This window comes from Nomascus leucogenys, chromosome 22a (genome assembly GCF_006542625.1).
Source record: "Nomascus leucogenys isolate Asia chromosome 22a, Asia_NLE_v1, whole genome shotgun sequence".
Taxonomy (NCBI): Eukaryota; Metazoa; Chordata; class Mammalia; order Primates; family Hylobatidae; genus Nomascus; species Nomascus leucogenys.
The window spans coordinates 50,068,920-50,087,621 of NC_044402.1; the positions used below are offsets into that span (position 1 = coordinate 50,068,920).

General features: G+C 38.9%; 1 protein-coding gene across 1 annotated transcript; it reads right to left on the reverse strand.

The window, feature by feature from the left end:
* Positions 1-679: 679 nt before the first annotated feature.
* ZBED9 (zinc finger BED-type containing 9) lies at positions 680-16,650 on the reverse strand. The gene is made up of 4 exons (XM_003271999.2): positions 15,612-16,650; positions 8,562-8,709; positions 3,934-5,426; positions 680-2,875 (listed from the first exon to the last, which is right to left on the reverse strand). Exons 1-4 carry the CDS (start codon positions 16,029-16,031, stop codon positions 959-961), a joined length of 3,978 nt encoding a protein of 1,325 aa, XP_003272047.2. The 5' UTR covers positions 16,032-16,650; the 3' UTR covers positions 680-958.
* Between the last annotated feature and the right edge of the window lie 2,052 nt (positions 16,651-18,702).

Below are 18,702 nucleotides of genomic sequence, written 5' to 3' on the forward strand. Positions count from 1 at the left end.
AACATAAACTTGTCAGCATGGCCCAATCGCCCATCCTTATGAAATCAGAATTTATTGGCCGGGTGCAGAGGGTCACGCCTGTAATCCCAGCACTTTGGGAGGCCAAGGTGGGAGGGTCATCTGAGGTCAGGAGTTCGAGACCAGCATGGCCAACATGGTGAAACCCCGTCTCTACTATAAATAGAAAAATTAGCCAGGCATGGTGGTGGGTGCCTGTAATCCCAACTACTTGGAAGACTGAGGCAAGAGCATCACTTGAACCCGGGAGGTGGAGGTTGCAGTGAGCAGAGATTGCACCAATGCCCTCCAGCCTGGGCAACACAGCAAGACCCTGCCTCAAAAAAAAATAAAAATAAATAAAAATAAATCAGAATTTATCAATATGAATCCAAGGCCATAACACCATTACAAAATAAGTGTTCCCTTCCATCCCACTCACACACTTTGTCTAAACATGAACCTACAAAACAAACTTAACATCAACTTCCAACCTAACCACTCTGGATCAGCTTAACAAACTTCATATGCTACTGACCTGTCCCCTGCATTCGAATTCTAAGCCTACCCCCTTGAATTCACTTCCCTTCACTGGCCTAGTCTATTTCAAAGAAACCATCTCCCATCCTGAAGTTGTCCTACAATCTTAACATGCTAATGAAATACAATAAGACACAAAATATAAGATCAAATGTTTTAATAGTAGAATCAACAGATTTAAAATTATATTTTAATAAATATGACAAATATAACAGGAAAAATAAAAGAATTATAAAAGCTGTACACATTCTTAATTGAAAATATACATATAGGCAATTTATATAGAAAATTGCTGTTTCACTCATAACTTTTCATACTTCCATAACTGTAACTTGACAAAGTTTAAAGTGAAATAGCAAATTCCTCACACTCAATGCTTATATGCATACTTTGAACAAATACCTATCAATATTTAAAGCTTTTAATGTGATAAGTGAGCTTGCTTCTTGCTTGTTAATTTGTCTAATCTAGGTTGGATTGATGACAATGCTACCCTCAGGGGATAATGTATATTTAAACTGTTTCTATGTTTTGTTTTAATAACACTTAAAGTAGAGAATCCGGTCTCACAGAGGTATGTTGAGGGGAAAAGAAGAAGCGATTTTAAAGCAATCTCGGCAAGCTCAGGATATTCACTTTTAGCTTTTATCCAAAATGAAGGAAGTGATGCTGTATTTTCAAAACTGATTTTCAATCCTTCATTGGTAGCCAGCTTCAACAACTTATCCTGTAGAGTTACAGTTAAATTTAAGTTATCTTTTGATGAAAGAAATGGATTTTGGATCCACAAATTTCCTATGCGTGGATCTTCTTTTGATGGAAAATAAAATTCAAAACATTCTAACAAATTTGTAAGATGTTCACTGATAACTTTTCGCAGATGTGCAATATCAAGATCATTACCTCCTTCATTGATAATTGTTGTTAAATTATGAAACATGTCATAACAATCTGTAGAAATTCTGTTTTTCCAAGCTTCTAACTTCTGTTTTTGTACTTCAACTTTATCTGCCATTGAAAAATAAGTTGCATTCTTCCCTTGCATAGAAGCATTAAGATCATTAAAAATACTGAAGATATCAGACAAATAAGCAAGTCTGGCTGTCCAATTCACATCTTTAAGAAGTTGGGACCAAATGGGTTTCTTGCCTTGCAGAAACACTAAGAGTTCATTTCGTATTTCAAACATTCTTGACAGAACTTTTCCCCGTGACAACCACCGTATCTCAGCATGCAGTAACAGTTGCTTATGATCAGCTTCCATATTATCACATAATAAAGAGAATAATCTTGAATTCAATGCATTAGATTTTATATAATTCACAATTTTTACTATATCATTCAGTACACTATTTAGTTCAGCTGATATTTTTTTCATAGCAAGACTTTCTCGATGAATGAAGCAATGTGTTGTTTTACATTCTGGTGCAAGTTCCTTAATCTGGGTTACCACTTCAGAATGTTTTCCTGTCATTGAAGCTGCACCATCAGAACATACTCCTACACAAAATTTAAATTCCAAACCACATTTGTTAACAATATAATTCTTCACAGCTTCATATAATTCTGAGCTAGTTGTGTTTGTAGGCAAAGACGCTGAAAAAAAGAACTCTTCCTTTATATCATCATCATGTTGAAACCTCACATACACTAAAAGAATTATCATGTTAGCAATATCTCTGCATTCATCAAGTTGCAATGAAAAATACTTTGCTAGTTTTATTTGTTCTATGAGTTGATCTTCCATATCATTAGCCAGTTCCTGAATACGTCGAGCTATGGTGTCATTGGAAAGTGGTACCTGAGCTACCTTCTTTGCTGCAGATTCACCCAACATTTCCAAGCAAACTTCTTTGATGCAGTCTTTCACCAGTGTCTCAGCAATTGTGTATGGTGTTTTAGACTTAGCAACCGGAAGTGCTACTTTATACGAAGCCCGCAAAGCACTAATGTTTATATGAGAAACGTTGAACACCTGCTTTGGTTGGCTTTTCAATTCACTACTTTTTCTTTCAAAGAATTCTTTTGGTTGTGAACTTATTTCTTTATGTTTTGAATATAAATGTCGCTTAAGCTTTGATGGTTTCATTGCTTCATTAGCCAGTACATCTCCACAAATAATACACTGTGGTTTTAGTACTTCACCATCAATTACAGCTACAAAACCAAACTCAATATATGAAGGATCATATTTCCGAGTGAAACTAGCATGAACTCTTTTGGTTCTCCCTTCTTCAGGATAACTTCTATTGTTAACATTTCTTTTATTACTACTACCGTGTTCAGAAAAGGCATGTCTTTTCTTGACAAAAAAGTCCAGTGAAGCTTGTTTTGCCATCTGAAATTAGGAATAAAAGTAAATAATATGAATTTTACTTTCCTCCTTTAGCTAACAATGTTAAACCACAAGTTAAAAACTAGACTTGATTAAAATAAAAAATTATTTTAAAGTTAAGTTATAAAAATAAATAAATGCCTATATTTTCTCAGAGTTTTATACATCTTTGGGTTATGGCTGATAAACGAAGCATAAAGTATCACAGGTTGTAATGGGGACCTATGTGTAACTGCCACCACAAGTGACTCACCTTGAGAGTTTAACAATACCTAAATTGGTCTATATTCTATTCAGTAAGATGAGTCCATTAATCATGTGCTTGGATGTTGCAGTAATGTCAATTGTTATAAAGGTTTCTAAATACTTATGCTTAATTTTTATACTTATTTCTTTATGGACTGGAATTTTTATACCAGTACTGGTCTACTGATCATAATTTGAGTACCACTAGTTTAAGTCATGAGTAACCTCCATATTTCAAAACATTAACCCCACCTCATAAAGCCTACTGATTTTAAATTTTTTTTGGTTCTATTTCATGCTCTCCATTTAAATTCCCAAACTGAAGTCTTTCCCAACACAAACCCATATCTTCCAAGCAAATTTATCATCCTCTACCCCTACAAATACTTCACTTGACATGTCCTTTCTTAGCCTACCCCCAACCCAAACTCACATGATTGAAACAGAGAAACACTAAATTCATCTGTTACCAAATTCATTCTCTGTAGAAACATACCAGCATACACACTACTTATTCCCTCAATATTAGCTTTCTCATTCCCCTAAGAAATGTGTGACATCAAAAAGGAGTAAAAGAGATACTGTTCATCACCCCCAGAATAATAAAAAAGGCAGCATTCAAGGTTACAACTTTACAACTTCCAACTTGGAAAAAAAGAGAGGAAGCATTAAAAGTAATTAGGCCTTCTTTGAGGAAAATATATCCAAGGTAATAAAAATGTGCTTTCATATACCTTGTAACACAACACTTATTCACAGTAAAGTGTAATGAGATTCTTCCCCTGCTTTCATCTATGGCAGATATTCAATCTTACCCAATCTCCTGCTTTGTCTGGTGAAAATGGTGTCCCTGATGGCTTTAGCATTTTGGAAGGTTGAACAGGCAAACTTCTTTGAATCTCATCATGTTTCCTTTTCATTGTGCTGGTTTCACAGCAAAGGCTACAAGTTATTTGCCGACCACAGCCCTCAGTCCCATGTTGAGAGGGCACTCCACAAATTGCATGGATATTTCCATCACATGATATACAACTATTAACACCTGTGCATTCTTTTTCACAAACTACACAGGATAAAAGTCTTAGTCTGCTCTCAGGAGGGCTTTTTTCAGCCACCTTAGGAGTGACAGAAAGATTCTCTTCAATATCACTACTATCTGTTCCAGTCTCAATGTTTTCTTCATACTGGGCCCTTAAAGTATTTTCTAACTCTTTGTCAACCTGATCTAATTCATTTTCTGTATGCAAGCTGGCAACAAGTTCTTCAGTTAACTGAGAATGGGACAAGCCCAGTTTAGCTTCAGAGCTAAATGCACTTTCACATGGAGTCTGTTGCATGCTTCTGTGATAGGGCTGATTTTGGGACATCTGGATGAACCACAAAAACTCAGCCCAGTGTGATGAGTTGTTAGTTTGCATCCAGGAGAAAATCCTCTTTTGGATATCCTCAGTTAGTTCTGCAGAACTCTGGCTTTGGCAGGTCTGAGACTTCCCATGGACAATTTTCAATTCTGGCCAAATATTACTGAGTTCACTGACAACCTGGCTTGAAAATTCCCTTCCATTGTCAGATTGTAGGACACTGGGTGCTCCAATAATTGTAAATATATCTAAAAGAGCATGTGCAACTTCCGTAGGCCTTTTAGACTTTAATGACCGCAAAAAACTTAACTTTGTACGGAGATCTTGATAATGCATAATAAATTTATACTCCCCATCAGGATTCAACTGCATGTCTATAAGATCTACTTGGCATCTTGAACTAACTTCCTTAATTGGTTTTGATGTTAGAACTTTCTTGAGTTTTGAATTTTTCTGTTGGCATGGTTTACAGAGGGTCAGATACAGCATTATAACTTCTTTTGTGATGTTCTTGTATTTCGCTTGTAACTCTTTCTCCATGCGAGTACGTCCACCATGTCCAATGCTGAGATGTGTATTATGCAGAATGTCAAATAAGTCCTCGCTGTGTAAGTAATACCGTATTTTTTCTGTTTCCCCATTTACAGCCTCAATTAGCTTCTCATTTCCTTGTACAAGGATAACATCAAATCTAGCCAAGCGACGGTAGTCAACTGATTCCTTTTTCGCCTTAGCTTTAGCTTCTTTCACTTCCTTTATCAACTGACAGTACTTTGCTTTAGAAAATATCTTAGTATTATTACTTTTGTTTTCCAGTAACATTGCTAAGCTTCTGAAGAACTTTTTTCTCATGTTTTCTGGTTCAATTTCTGCTTCATTAGTATCTAAGCTACTGACGTTATCATCACCCATGCTTTGAGACATCATGGAAAACCACAAAAATGACCCTAAAAACAAAGGAAAAAATCAATTAGAATATTCAGGAATATAATTTAAAATACATATATTGCCAAAGGAGCCAGTAGTGCTTGAGGTAGAAGCAGGGAATATGGACACACAAAAGGGGATACCATTTTCTTTCTTTTTTGAGACAGAGTCTCACTCTGTTGCCCATGCTAGAGTGCAGTGGCACAATCTCAGCTCACTGCAACTTCTGCCCCCTAGATTCAATCAATTCTGCTATCTCAGCCTCTCAAGTAGCTGGGACTACAGGCGCGCACCATGACACTTGACTAATGTTTTTATTTTTAGTAGAGATGGGGTTTCACCATGTTGGCCAGACTGGTCTTGAACTCCTGGTCTCAAGCAATCTGCCTGCCGGCCTCAGCCTCCCAAAGTGCTGGGATTACAGGCATGAGTTACTGCACCAGACCAGGGGGATACCATTTTGATTAAGGAATCCAACCTTAGTGGAATGAAGAGCATAAATGAAACTCCAGCCAGTAACAAAAAGTTTCACACAATAAAGAGTAGAAAGCCAGGACATGACTTTCCAGAGCAGTTCAGGATTGAAGCACTGTTTTATGTAAAATAGGATGCAAATTCACGTTTATTTGTTTGTTTACTATGCAAAGACTTTTTTTTTTTTTTTTTCTTTGTATTTTTAGTAGAGACGGGGTTTCACCATATTAGCCAAGATGGTCTCGATCTCCTGACCTCGTGATCCACCCGCCTTGGCCTCCTAAAGTGCTGGGATTACAGGCGTGAGCCACCGTGCCCGGGCCCAGACTGTTTTTTTTGGAGGAAGCTCAGCAAGACAATAATAGATTTTTTAAAAAATCTCCACACTACACATTTTCTCTTTTATTCAGTCAGGTTAGCTATTATATCAACATTTGAGGAGTAAGTTCCAACCTAATATATTCATATCAGCTCCCTTTCAGGGCTATTAACTACAAACTTAATACAAATAGCTTCATTACTAATTTTAATAAGAGTAGTGGATGAGTCGAAATCCGTGAAAAATTTCTGACTTAATAAAGCTTATTAAAAGAAATTTCTAGAATACTCATAATAACAGAAACACTAAGAATACTTCAAATTTGGCTAAGCGTTAAGAAAAAAACTATTTTGGAAAAAATAAAAACGAATAATTTAGAATTAGCACAACATCTCTAGATAGTTTTATAGTTGCTTAGAAAAATACTTTCACTCAAGTCAACATCATTTATACTATCAATTTGCATACCAAATAGTGAGACAGAGCAGGGACCCCTCTTAGGGGCCTGTCAGCCACCCTTAACCCCAAGCATGGTAATAACAGAAAATCTTGAGTTCCTTCAAGGGAAATTCCAGGCATCTAACTATCTCTAAGAAGTAAATGAGCAACTTGATAAACAAGAAGGTAATACCTTAAAACAACATCCAAAAAAGTTAGTCATGAGATGTTCCCTATATTAGCTAAAGATAGCATCTTAACATATATCCCTAAGTTGTTTTTCAGAAACCCATACCTCCACCAAATGGATCCACTGGTCTGAAGACCTCAGATAATGGGGAACTGAGGACTAAACTCCAACTGCTGCTTTCTTCTAAAGTTCTTCCTGTGCAGCCTGGAAGAAGTCACACCCACAACCAGAACTAACCTTCTTTTCTGCTGATCCCAAATTTTTAGACAAAGCTTTAACTCCTTAACCAATTGCAAATCAGAAAATCTTTGAATCTACCTATGACCTGTAAGCCCCTTCTTTGAGATGTCCATCCTACCTTTTTAGGTCAAACAAATGTACAGTGTCCACGTATTGATTTATGACTTTGCTTGTAACCTCTGACTCCCTTCTTTTAAAAAACCTTTACTTGCAAACCATCGGGGAGACTGGGTCTTAATTTTGAGGGGCCCAATTCTCCTTGCTTGACATTCTGCAAATAAATGCCCTCCTTTCTCCCGCTGATGTGGATGTTTGGCTTTCGTGTCCCAGGCAAGTGAACCCCAGTTTGGTTCTGTAGCAGTAATGAACTAGTAAATTTAAATCATCTAAAATGTTTACATTTTCTAAAACTAGGTTAAAATTAATGATATGTTACTGTGTGGTTTGGCCTCATTTAACTCTCAATTGTTCCAGTAAGGCTTCTTTGATCATTAAATTTAAACTCACTGTGAGTTTTCCTTTCCTGAAAATCATAATCTATTTACAACACAAGTTAGCACTATAGCACTTTCTTCTTTAACTGTTTTATAGGTAGATGCAACAAGACTGTAAGTTTCTAAAGAAACAGAGATCACTTATTTCTCTAAATCTTTCACATTATCTAACACGTTACTACATCGAGTGTTCAATAGAAAATTGTTAATTAACTTTATAATAAAATAACAATAATGGTAAGTGCTATCTCAAAATGTGACTGAAAAAGACCATCGTATGGATAGCATTTCTTTCCATGTTGATCCATTTTGTGCCATGCTATAGAACTAGAAGCAGAGAAGGAAAACAAACAAGAATGAATTAGAAGAAGAAATACAGGGCAATGTCAAGAGAACCAGGAAAATATGAGCCCCAGAAGTTTGTAGAATCAATATTAATGTCTAAGAAAACTGTTAGGGCTGTAAGAGGAGAAAAACATTGTATCCATTTTACCTAATCCTTTTTAAACGGAAAAGATAGCTGTTCCAGAACCAGGCCAGACTCCACCTCTACACATAGACTTAGAACACTAATAACAGACCTTAGAACACTAATAAACATAGACTTCAGAAATTCCATATTCTACGGTAGAATTTCCAAATAGTATACACAGTCATTATGTGACAAAAACTGTAATCAGAGGCTACAGCAATGGGACCCATGACTACACTGACAAGTGCTCAGTATTTACATACAGAGGTATCTGATTTATCCACAGGCACTTACTAACTTCATTACAAAGTATCCATGAAAAATCTTATGTTCAAGTATTTTTGACATTATTACCTGACTGTTTTAATTCAACTCCCTTAATAATATTACACTATACTGGTTGACTTTTCCTTCAACTATTAATACATTCAGTAGAAGCTGAAATGGAATGAGGTTTGATAACTTTCAATACTAGACCCTTCACTCTTCCAAGTCTCACCTTCTTTCTTAGAACTAAATTATTCTCACCATTATCTTGAAGTGGGTGTAGCTCTGGAGATTCACATTCCATTCTATCTTCCATAGACTGAAGCTGGGTGCCTAAAGACTCCTTTGCAGAATCCAGAGGGGTCATTTCTTCTATAGAAACTTCCTGCCCATATGTGCCCTGTGAGACCTGTGGACAAATAGGTGTATTTGGTAAACAATATAAATAATTGTGGTTTGTCATAGCTAAACTTGTATTCTTCCACTAAAATAGAATGTAAGAAGAAAAAAAATCAGTCTTTACTGAATTCTTAAGCACAAGATAAAACATGAAGAGAAATGAAAAATGCTGGGACTAATAAAGCCAGAGCCATACAACAGAAACTGATGTCTCTATAGGACAGGAGTTAAAACACATCCCTTTGGTTTCTGTTTCTGGGAATAACAATGAAAGCATGTTAAAGAAATATCTCCTAAACTGTGATGACTGAAAAAAATTGTAAATGAGTTTCAGTGTGGTTAATTAAAAGTAAATACTGGGCAGGGCGCAGTGGCTCATGCCTGTAATCCCAGCACTTTGGGAGGCCGAGGCAGGTGGATCACCTGAGGTCAGGAGTTTGAGACCAGCCTGGTCAACATGGCGAAACCCTGTCTCTACTATTAATAATGCAGATTCACCAGGCCTAAGAAAATGTTCAAATTGTTAAAGGATTACAGAGTTATTAATGGTTACTCTCACCCTGCTACATCAAGTTGGAAAATGTCCATGGATAGTGAATCCCAAAATTGCACATAAACCAGAATATTCTAAAAGGGAATATCCAATGACACAGGAGGAGATGAAAGCCTACATATTATTAGAATATCATGTTGGGATTTAAGATTCTGTGTCATGCTCCTTTCCTCCAACTTGGATACCACATTATAAATTTATTCTTGACGGGCATGGTGGCTCACACCTGTAATCCTAGCATTTTGGGACTAATAAATAGGAGGCCAAGGTGGATGGATCATCTGAGGTCAGGAGTTCGGGACCAGCTCAGCCAACATGGTGAAACCCCATCTCTACTAAAAACACAAAAATTAGCCAGGTGTGGTGGTGCACACCTGTAGTCCCAGCTACTTAGGAGGCTGAGGCAGGAGGATCACTTGAACTCAGGAGGCAGAGGTTGCAGTGAGTCAAGATCATGCCACTGCACGACAAAGTGAGACTCCGTCTTAAAAAAAAAAATATTCTTAAACTGTGCAAAGCACATTTGAAAAAATCAATTTTCTCAAAATTCATAAAATGGTTAAGCCAGTTCCCTTTGGTATGTTTTTCCCTTCTCTGAGCTTAATAAGGTATCTTATGTAAATTGCTTTGTATAATATAATAGCATGAATTTCAATTCGTCTCAATCTTGGCATAACTGCCAGAAACAGAATCTGTGAAAGAGGGCCACCTGCTGTTTATAATTAAACAATGTATCAATTCTGTAATGTTAGTACACACAATCCCAGCTTTTGGAGCAACTAAGAAACAAAATACGGATATGGTTCATTGTGCTGAATTATTCACTGACTCTCCCCCACCCCCCCACACCCTCTAAGCACAAACACAAGTCTAGCCTCTTGATTCCTCTACTTTTCCACCAGCTGGACTAGACCAAAATGGGTGGGCCTGGTCTTAGAACTGGGAGGAACTCCACTTCTGCCTCTACCACAGAAGTTTGAAGAGTACCTTGGGGGATGGTAATAAATTACAAAACTGAAGTTACTTCAAACTGGTCACAACAGTCATTAGTCTTTCAGTATTCAATTCCTGGGTTTGATTTTTTTTTAATACTGGAAAGAGGTTGCGTACAGTAGCTGACACCTATAATTTCAGCACTTTGGGAGGCCAATGTGGGAGGATTGCTTGAGCTCAGGAGTTCGAGACCAGCCTGGGCAACATAGTGAAACCTCATCACTGCCCAAAATACAAAAAATTAGCCAGGCATGGTAGCACATACCTGTGGTCCCAGCTACTCAGGAGGCTGAGGAGGGTGGATTGCTTGAGCCTGGGAGGTGGAGGTTGCAGTGAGCCAAGATCGTGCCGCTGCACTCCAGCCTGGGTGACAGAGTGAGATTCCATCTCAAATAAATAAATAACTAAAAATGCTGGAAAGAAACTTCTGGTTGTAATATGGTAAGAGTAAATATTGCTGTGTTCATTAGAAATACACATATTTCCAATAAGTTAGAACACCTAACTTACAGTGGCACAAACAAATAGGGGTTTATTTTTGTTACATAACAAGAAGTCTAGAAGAAGGTAGTTGCTGGCACCAACTCATTTATCTAACAGTTTTGTCAGGGACCCTAGCTGTCTTCATATTTCTGCTCTGTCACTTTTAACACTAGCATTTGGCCTCATGCTTACCATTACTTAATGGTCACAAGATGGCCAGATATCACATTAATGTTCAAGACTGGAAGTGGGAAAAGGTGAAACTAAACTCATCTCCCCTATTTTATCAGGAAAATAAAAGCTTCACCAGGAACCTCCTCCCCAAAAATATGCTTATTTCTCCCTGGCCAGAATTCTGCTGCATAGTTAACTCTAGAACAAGGATGCCTGGAAAAGAATTTAATTAGATATACTGCCAGTATGAACAAAACCAACATTTTGTCGGGAAGAAAGAAGGGTAGAATAGACACTGGGTTGGCAGCTAAAAGTGTCTGCCACAGTGGTATTTCCCCTGTGGGGGAAATCACACAAAAACAAGAAAAATGAGAAACATTTATACAAACTTGATATCCAACAAGACTAAGAGATATTTATAACTCTGACCACATTAAAAAAAACTATCAAACATGATCAGCCTATAACCTGAACAATACCCAAGGAACTGACCAAACACCAAGTCCTACCAGAAGTTACATTTTTCAACAAAGCTAGAAGGGGAAATTTTAAAGCAAGCTTGTCCACCCTGCAGCCTGCGGGCCACATGCAGCCCAGGACGGTTCTGAATGTGGCCCAACACAATTTTGTAAACTTTCTTAAAACATTGTAAGATTGTTTTGTGATTTTTTTTTAAGCTCATCAGCAATCGTTAGTGTTAGTGTATTTTAGTGTCGCCCAAGACAATTATTCTTCCAATGTGGCCCAGGGAAGCCAAAAGATTGGATACCCCTATTCTAAAGTAACAGGCATATCTTAACGGGAAAAAAACCCCATGGTATTTGTTATTTAAAGCAAAGGGAAAAGGGTGTGCTGACTAGACGTGAGAAACTGCTTATACAGGCATTTGTGCTGCAATGTAATATATGAATGTATTTTTAAAAAACATGCTTTCTGTAAAACTGCAGAAAAGTGACAAGATTTATGGGGAAAATATGGTTAAAGGGTGGACTATTTTAACACCTACACAACTTTGTCACCAGAGCACTATTAAAACAGTAACAACTCCCAGCCGGCACGCGGTGGCTCATGCCTGTACTCCCAGCACTTTGGGAGGCTGAGGCAGGCGGATCACGAGGTCAAGAGATCGAGACCATCCTGGCCAACATGGTGAAGCCATGTCTCTACTAAAAATACAAAAATTAGCTGGGCGTGGTGGCACGTGCCTGTAAATCCTAGCTACTTAGGAAGCTGAGGCAGGGGAATCGCTTGAACCAGGGAGGCAGAGGCTGCAGTGAGCCAAGATCCCGCCACTGCACTCCTGCCTGGGGACAGAGTGACACTCCGTCTCAAAAAATAAAAATAAAATAAAATAAAATAAACACTATAACAACTCTAGTAAAAATATAAGACATTAATAAATCTTACTTTAAGTATAGGATTTTACCTTAGAAAGGTGATGTTATCTTGTTAGAAACAAGTGTGAGGAAAGGGCGAGGCAAGGTTGGAAGGATATAATCATCAAAAATTCACAGGTGGGCCAGGCACGGTGGCTTACGCCTGTAATCCCAGCACTTTGGGAGGCCGAGGTGGGCGGATCATGAGGTCAGGAGATTGAGACCATCCTGGCTAACACGATGAAAGCTCGTCTCTACTAAAAATACAAAAATTAGCCAGGTGTGGTGGCAGGCACCTGTAGTCCCAGCTACTCGGGAGGCTGAGGCAGGAGAATGGCTGAACCCCGGAGGCAGAGCTTGCAGTGAGCCAAGATCGGGCCACTGCACTGCAGCCCGGGGGACAGAGCAAGACTCTGTCTCAAAACAAACAAACAAACAAACAACAACAACAACAACAAAAATTCAAAGGTGGAAAGACATAATCATCAAAAGTCCAAGTGAAGAGGCTTAAACATTTGATGTTATATCCTTCCACCCTTGGATATAGTGATACTACAAGAAACATGATGTGGGTTCCGGTTCATTATCTTGTTTTTATTTATTTGACAACGGCTTATAAAAAGATACCCAGTGTTTGCTGTTTTAACACTTTCCTTCTTTCATAAAGAAGCTGTTTTATATGGGTCCAAATAGGACTTTATGTCATGAAGTGAAATCATGCTGCATTCTGCATTGTAGTCACTATCTTTTATCCACTCCAACTGCTTCTCTATCATACTTGAAGCAGAAGATAACTGAGAAGTGAAAAGCTCTTGGGAGGCAGCTTGTAGCTTGTGGAACTCCATGTTCTTCTTCCTCCACACCTTCCATTTGTGCCTCAGCAACTAACTTGCAATTCTTCTGTAGAAAGATCTTGGGTGTCAAGATTACAGCAGCTCCGCATTATCCTCACAAGCAACTTCTTCAAATCCAACCCCCTTTGCAAGAGCAATACAGCTTGGGTTGGTTTTGGGGAGCTCTTCTGAAGGCTCAAAGGCTTTGGAATCATAAATTAAATCAGGGAGAATTATATATCACACCCCATGCAAACAGGCTTTTGTGAAATCATTCCAGGCCTCTATAATAATATCAATAATAAGTTTAATGTTGAATCATTTACAGAATTCAAAAAATGTTAGGGCACTCTCACCTCCTGTATAGGCAATCAATATCTTGAATGTTTGCTTTAAAGAATAAGCTTTAAAGATTGCAATCACACCATGATCAAGGGGCTGCAGTAAAGAAGTTGTATTGAGAGGTAAAATGAGAACTGTGATATTTGAGGAAAGCTCAGTGACTACTGGAAGGTGGCTTGGTGTATCACTGAGAATTATAAGAATTTTAAAAGACAATTTTTTTTCTCTTGCAACGCTTTTTTTTTAATTTACAAAAAAAAATCACCCAAAAGATCAGAAAATGTCTGCCCTGTCATCCAGTCTCTCTTGCTAGACCTATAGTAGGCACCAAGGCTAGTCTTTACAATTCATTTTAAAGCTTATAGACTGGCAGAATGATAATCACAGGCTTTAGCTTTAAAATTCCACTGGCATTTGCACCCAGCATCACCATCAGTTGATCCTTTGTAGCCTTAAACCCCACAGTGTGTTTCTAGAGTACTTCCAGTCCTGCTTACTCCATTGTGGATCCATGCACCCAAATTCTCCACATATCCCCTTGAGGGCATCTGCTTCCAATAGAGACTGGTTTCATAAAAACTAAAAATCTGAGCCAGGGAATGGCTTTCCTTATCAATCTAATTTCTTAATGCTGGGGAAAATGTCTTTGCAGCTTCTTCATCTGCACTTACTTTGACTGCACAGACACTTTAACACTGTGGAAAGTACAGTAGTTCCTGAAGCCACTAAGCCAGCCACTACTTCCACTAAATGAAGGCACTTCTGCGGGACTTTCATCTTTTTTTCTTAATGTCTCCATACATTGTGAAGGTATTTTCTTTAACTCTGAGAAAGACTGCATTGGATTGCTTCCTTGTTTGGAATTCAATCCACACACTAAACAAATGCTCCACTTCCTCCATTTCCTTATGCCTTGTTCCAGTAGATTTCCTAACACTGGCAGTTGTTCCAGCTAGATAATTTTCTTTTATTTTCCCCATCATTGTCTCTAATTGTACATACATTTACTCCTTTATGCCAGTCGCATGACCAATCTCACAGTTTCTTTTCTTTCAAAACACTGTATAGTTTCAAACTTGTCTTCAATTGTTAAAGCTTTTTTTCCTTTATACTCACTAGCAGAAATTTTATCACAAGCACACTTCCATGGCACTTACAAAACCTCTGCTTGCTCCTTTTCTGGAATACAAAAACGTTTAGCAAAAAATACACAAAGATGGGAGGGAACAATGTAAATAAGCGCTTCCAAGACAGCCAGAGGAAGGATGTGGGGGCAAACGGGAGTTATGTACAGTACTGTATGTATTCAGGACTTGCTGTGCTCAGCTAAATCAGATACTCTGAATTCAGCTATTCCCACCTGGTGGCCCCAAACATCAACTTGCTGGGAAAACTCATACATGAGCCTACATAATTTCAGCATTATACTGACTCACTTCCGGCATACTGACCTCATTTTAAAAGATTTTGCATCCCAGAAACATGCGTTTTTAACAGATCACACTGTATACATAAAGGGTTCATATTTTGAAAGAGTTCAGATAAATGTATGAATAGTATCACTAAAAAATATAAGAATGTCTGGCAATATCCATCATGTTCTAAAATTACTGTCAAAGAAGGCAAATATACTCCTTTAGAAACAACTCCACTGTAATGGCAAAAAGCTTTTAAAATTCTTCTAAAAATAATTTTGAGCTCAAAACATTTTACATACCAACTCTAGATACTGAAAAGAACCATGGAAATCATGCAATTAGTATTTTCATTGTACAGATGAAGACATTAATGTCCCAGAGAAGGTGTAATACGCCCAAGATTACACAGCTAATTAGTGACAGAGCCTAGATAGCTTCAAAAGACAGTAATTTTTTTAAAAAAAATTTACTATTGTATATTTCTTTAATCTCATAGTCACTACATAAAATATATTTTCTACTGGTAAAAAATAGATCAAGCTTTTCCATTTGGTTAAATCATTTAATTATTTGTATCATACACAAAGAGTGTTATCTCATATGCACGCATCTATTCATCTACACCAGTGATCAAATAAGAAATAATGCCCCAAACCAGGGTTTGCAACCGCCAGTGCGAAATTACTCCCATTGCTCCATTCTGGATCCATCCACAGAAGATGGCACCTCCAATTTCTCACCTGCTGTCTAGGTTCATCAAGCTCCCTCTCCAAATCTTCCAGCAAAGTCACCACCTCTTCTCCACTCTCAGGATTATGCTCCCGCACCCAAGACTGGAGCTCCTCAGGCAGGATGGTCAGGAACTGCTCCAGCACCAACAATTCCAGGATCTGCTCCTTGGTATGTACCTCTGGGTTCAGCCACTGACTGCAAAGTTCCCGCAGTTGACTGAGAGCCTCCCTGGGCCCAGGTGTCTCCTGATAGCAGAACTGCCTGAAGCGCTGACGAGAGAGTTCCCTGGTATAAGGCAAATTCCTAGGTAGGGCTGATTCCTGATCCCAAGTATGGTCTTCTTCCTTAACCTTTACTTTGATAATCTCCCCTTGTTCTTCTGGAGCCTGGCCAGCCAAGGCTGGGAAGACCCTAGAGACTGCTTCCATCCCGAGCTTAGACAGCTCAGGGAAAGGCTCTCTCCAGTTGGGGTCTAGGCAAATGGGTGATTTTACTTGAGCTCCTTTTTTGTTCTTGGTCAGGAAAGTTTTTTATATAAGAAAACACTCAACACAGGACAACTACAGACCCCGTTTAAAAGGACTTGTTTACGTGACAACACAGGGCAAGTTACTGGGGCAATTCCATTGAAAGTGAAGCCATCCTCTGAAAAGACCAGAAATAGTGAGCACAGAGCGACTCACTAAAGCTTCAGGGTCACAAAGTGAGCGGCAAGATACTTGCCAGACAGAAAACTGAGGTTATGAAGGATACTTTGGCCCTAAATAAAGCCTGGGTGTATGAGCCTAGGCAAGGAAACGAAGATCGGAGCAGCCTGGGCGAGGGCGGAGAGGGAGAGGGGCTCACAAGCTGCCTGGGGAAGAGGCCCGATTGTCGCCGCGCACATGCACCCTTCCCTCGGCCGCAGCTCCCACCTCTGAGGAGCTCAGACCCTGTCGAACCCAGACTAGTGGGTCGAGGGAAACACTCTACGGCTCAGGTGGCAGTTCCGCAGACACACCCGCAGCTGTGCCCGTAGGTTCCGGCCGGGCCCGGTGAGCCACGCTCACTTCCGGTCCGCTCTAGGATTCCAGGTGGTGCAGTCTTCTCACTGGTTGTGCAAACACCTACGGTACCAGTAATTCTAGGGAGGCAAGTACTCTGGAAACTACGGAGAATTAACTCCGGAATTACCTAGTTATCTGGCATCCCGGTGAAAAGAGTTTCACAGCGTGAGTAGTGTTGGAGTAGAGGCTGCTGGTCTGTGTTTTCCTGTCACCATGATAAACCACCGCTAGCACTCAGACCCGCGGTGCTCACCGCAGCAACCTGAAACAAAACGGAGAGGAGCATCCCTACGACTACCACGTCAGCGAATCTGTAGGCTCCTCCCCCGCCTTTCCTCATTAATTTCGGGCCACTTTCACCTTTCCCTTTCACCCTAAATCAGACTTAAAAAGAAATGTAAGAGTTAGTCCATTGTTTCCATTTTACGGATTAGAAAACCAAGACTACCGAGAATGAGCCTCAGTTGTTTAGTCCCGGAGCACAGAGCCGTGACTAAACAACTGTGGGAAACTGGTCCCAGAAATCTAACAAAATCTGGACGGCTGATCAGCGCCTAGAGAATCACTGGAGTGGAGTAACCAGAACATTCCCTTCAAGCAGTCACTGGGATCCTCCATACCTCTGGTAGCGCAGAGATGCCCAAGGAATATTTCTTGAATTGCTGCCTGGTTCCCTTCTCCATTCTCTGTTTCCTTCTGCTGTGGTCCTCATGTTGATTTCTCGTATTTTGGCATTTCTGAGTAGAGAGGCTTTGAATAATCAGAACATTTCTTTGAGAAATCTCTAAATAAAAAAGAAATCTTACGCTTAGAGTCCGTGAATGGTCTTGAGTAACATTGTGTATAAAATTTTTGTCTGTGTGCCTGTGTCATCCAACCCTGAAAGGATCATATTCCCAGCCACTTTTCACGTGCTGAACTTATCTTTTGTGTTTCCCCCCTAACTATCCTTTGCAGTCAGGGATTCTACTACCTTTTTCTCATTCTGCAAGGCAGTGATCTCTGCCATGCTGAGCACAGTAGGCAGTTAACATGGAGTAAACATGACTTCTAATTCCTTTACTGACGAGCCTTACTCTTTTTTTTGTTTTGTTTTGTAGATTTGCATTTGTTAATTACTACAACAGTGATAGACACTTATAAAAAAGTCAAATATTTAAAAAGTCAACATGGCAAAAAGTGAAGTTTCTTCATCCTCAGTTCCATTCCTCAGAAAAATTGATGCCAAGAGTTTGTTGTATGTACCTCCAACCTATTTTTAAAATGTATATATAAAATTGAGTACGATATTATTATGTACAAATATAACTGAGTCACAATTATAATTCATTATAATTTACAAAACTTAAATCATACTAGACTACAATTCACCAAGTTACTGGGCTTTTTTTGTTTGTTTTAAATTTAAATCCTCCCCCACAAACTGCCAAGCCAACATGTGTTACATGTCTATCCCATTCTTTTTAGTGGCTGTAGAAGAGACTATTTTGACAAGATATTGCTAAAAGATCTGCACCCCAGAGGGATGTTTATCATGAGTCTTAACACACATGAGTGTGTTAAGATCCTTTCCTTGCGCTGTGCTTTCCAAGACCTTGGGAAGAGGTTGCTCTGTATGAAACATATTTTGTAAAATTTGCAAAAGTATGCAAGTATAGTGAAAATTAGTTAAGACACTTGCCTCTCCCTACTCCAGCTTATCCTCAGATACATCATACAGGCCTTAGAGTACCCATAATTTTATGTTGATAACAGCTATTCTTTTTCTTAAAGAGGACATTCTAAATTGTTAAGTTTCAGACCTCACAAATCTGCCCCGGTTGATTTCTGAAAGCTAATTTATGCTCCCAAGAAAAGCGCAGGAAAGAGTGAACAGATCTCCCTGAATTTTATTTTGACAGTTACTCCTTCTTCAGCAACAAAGCGTCAGCTTTCCTGTCAGCGTGGTCTCACCGAAGCCTGACCTAACTCTTCCGGATTGGAACAACTAGAAAGTTTATTATCAAAGAGGTATTTAAGCACGACTGTATATACCTATTCTATGCTTGCGGTT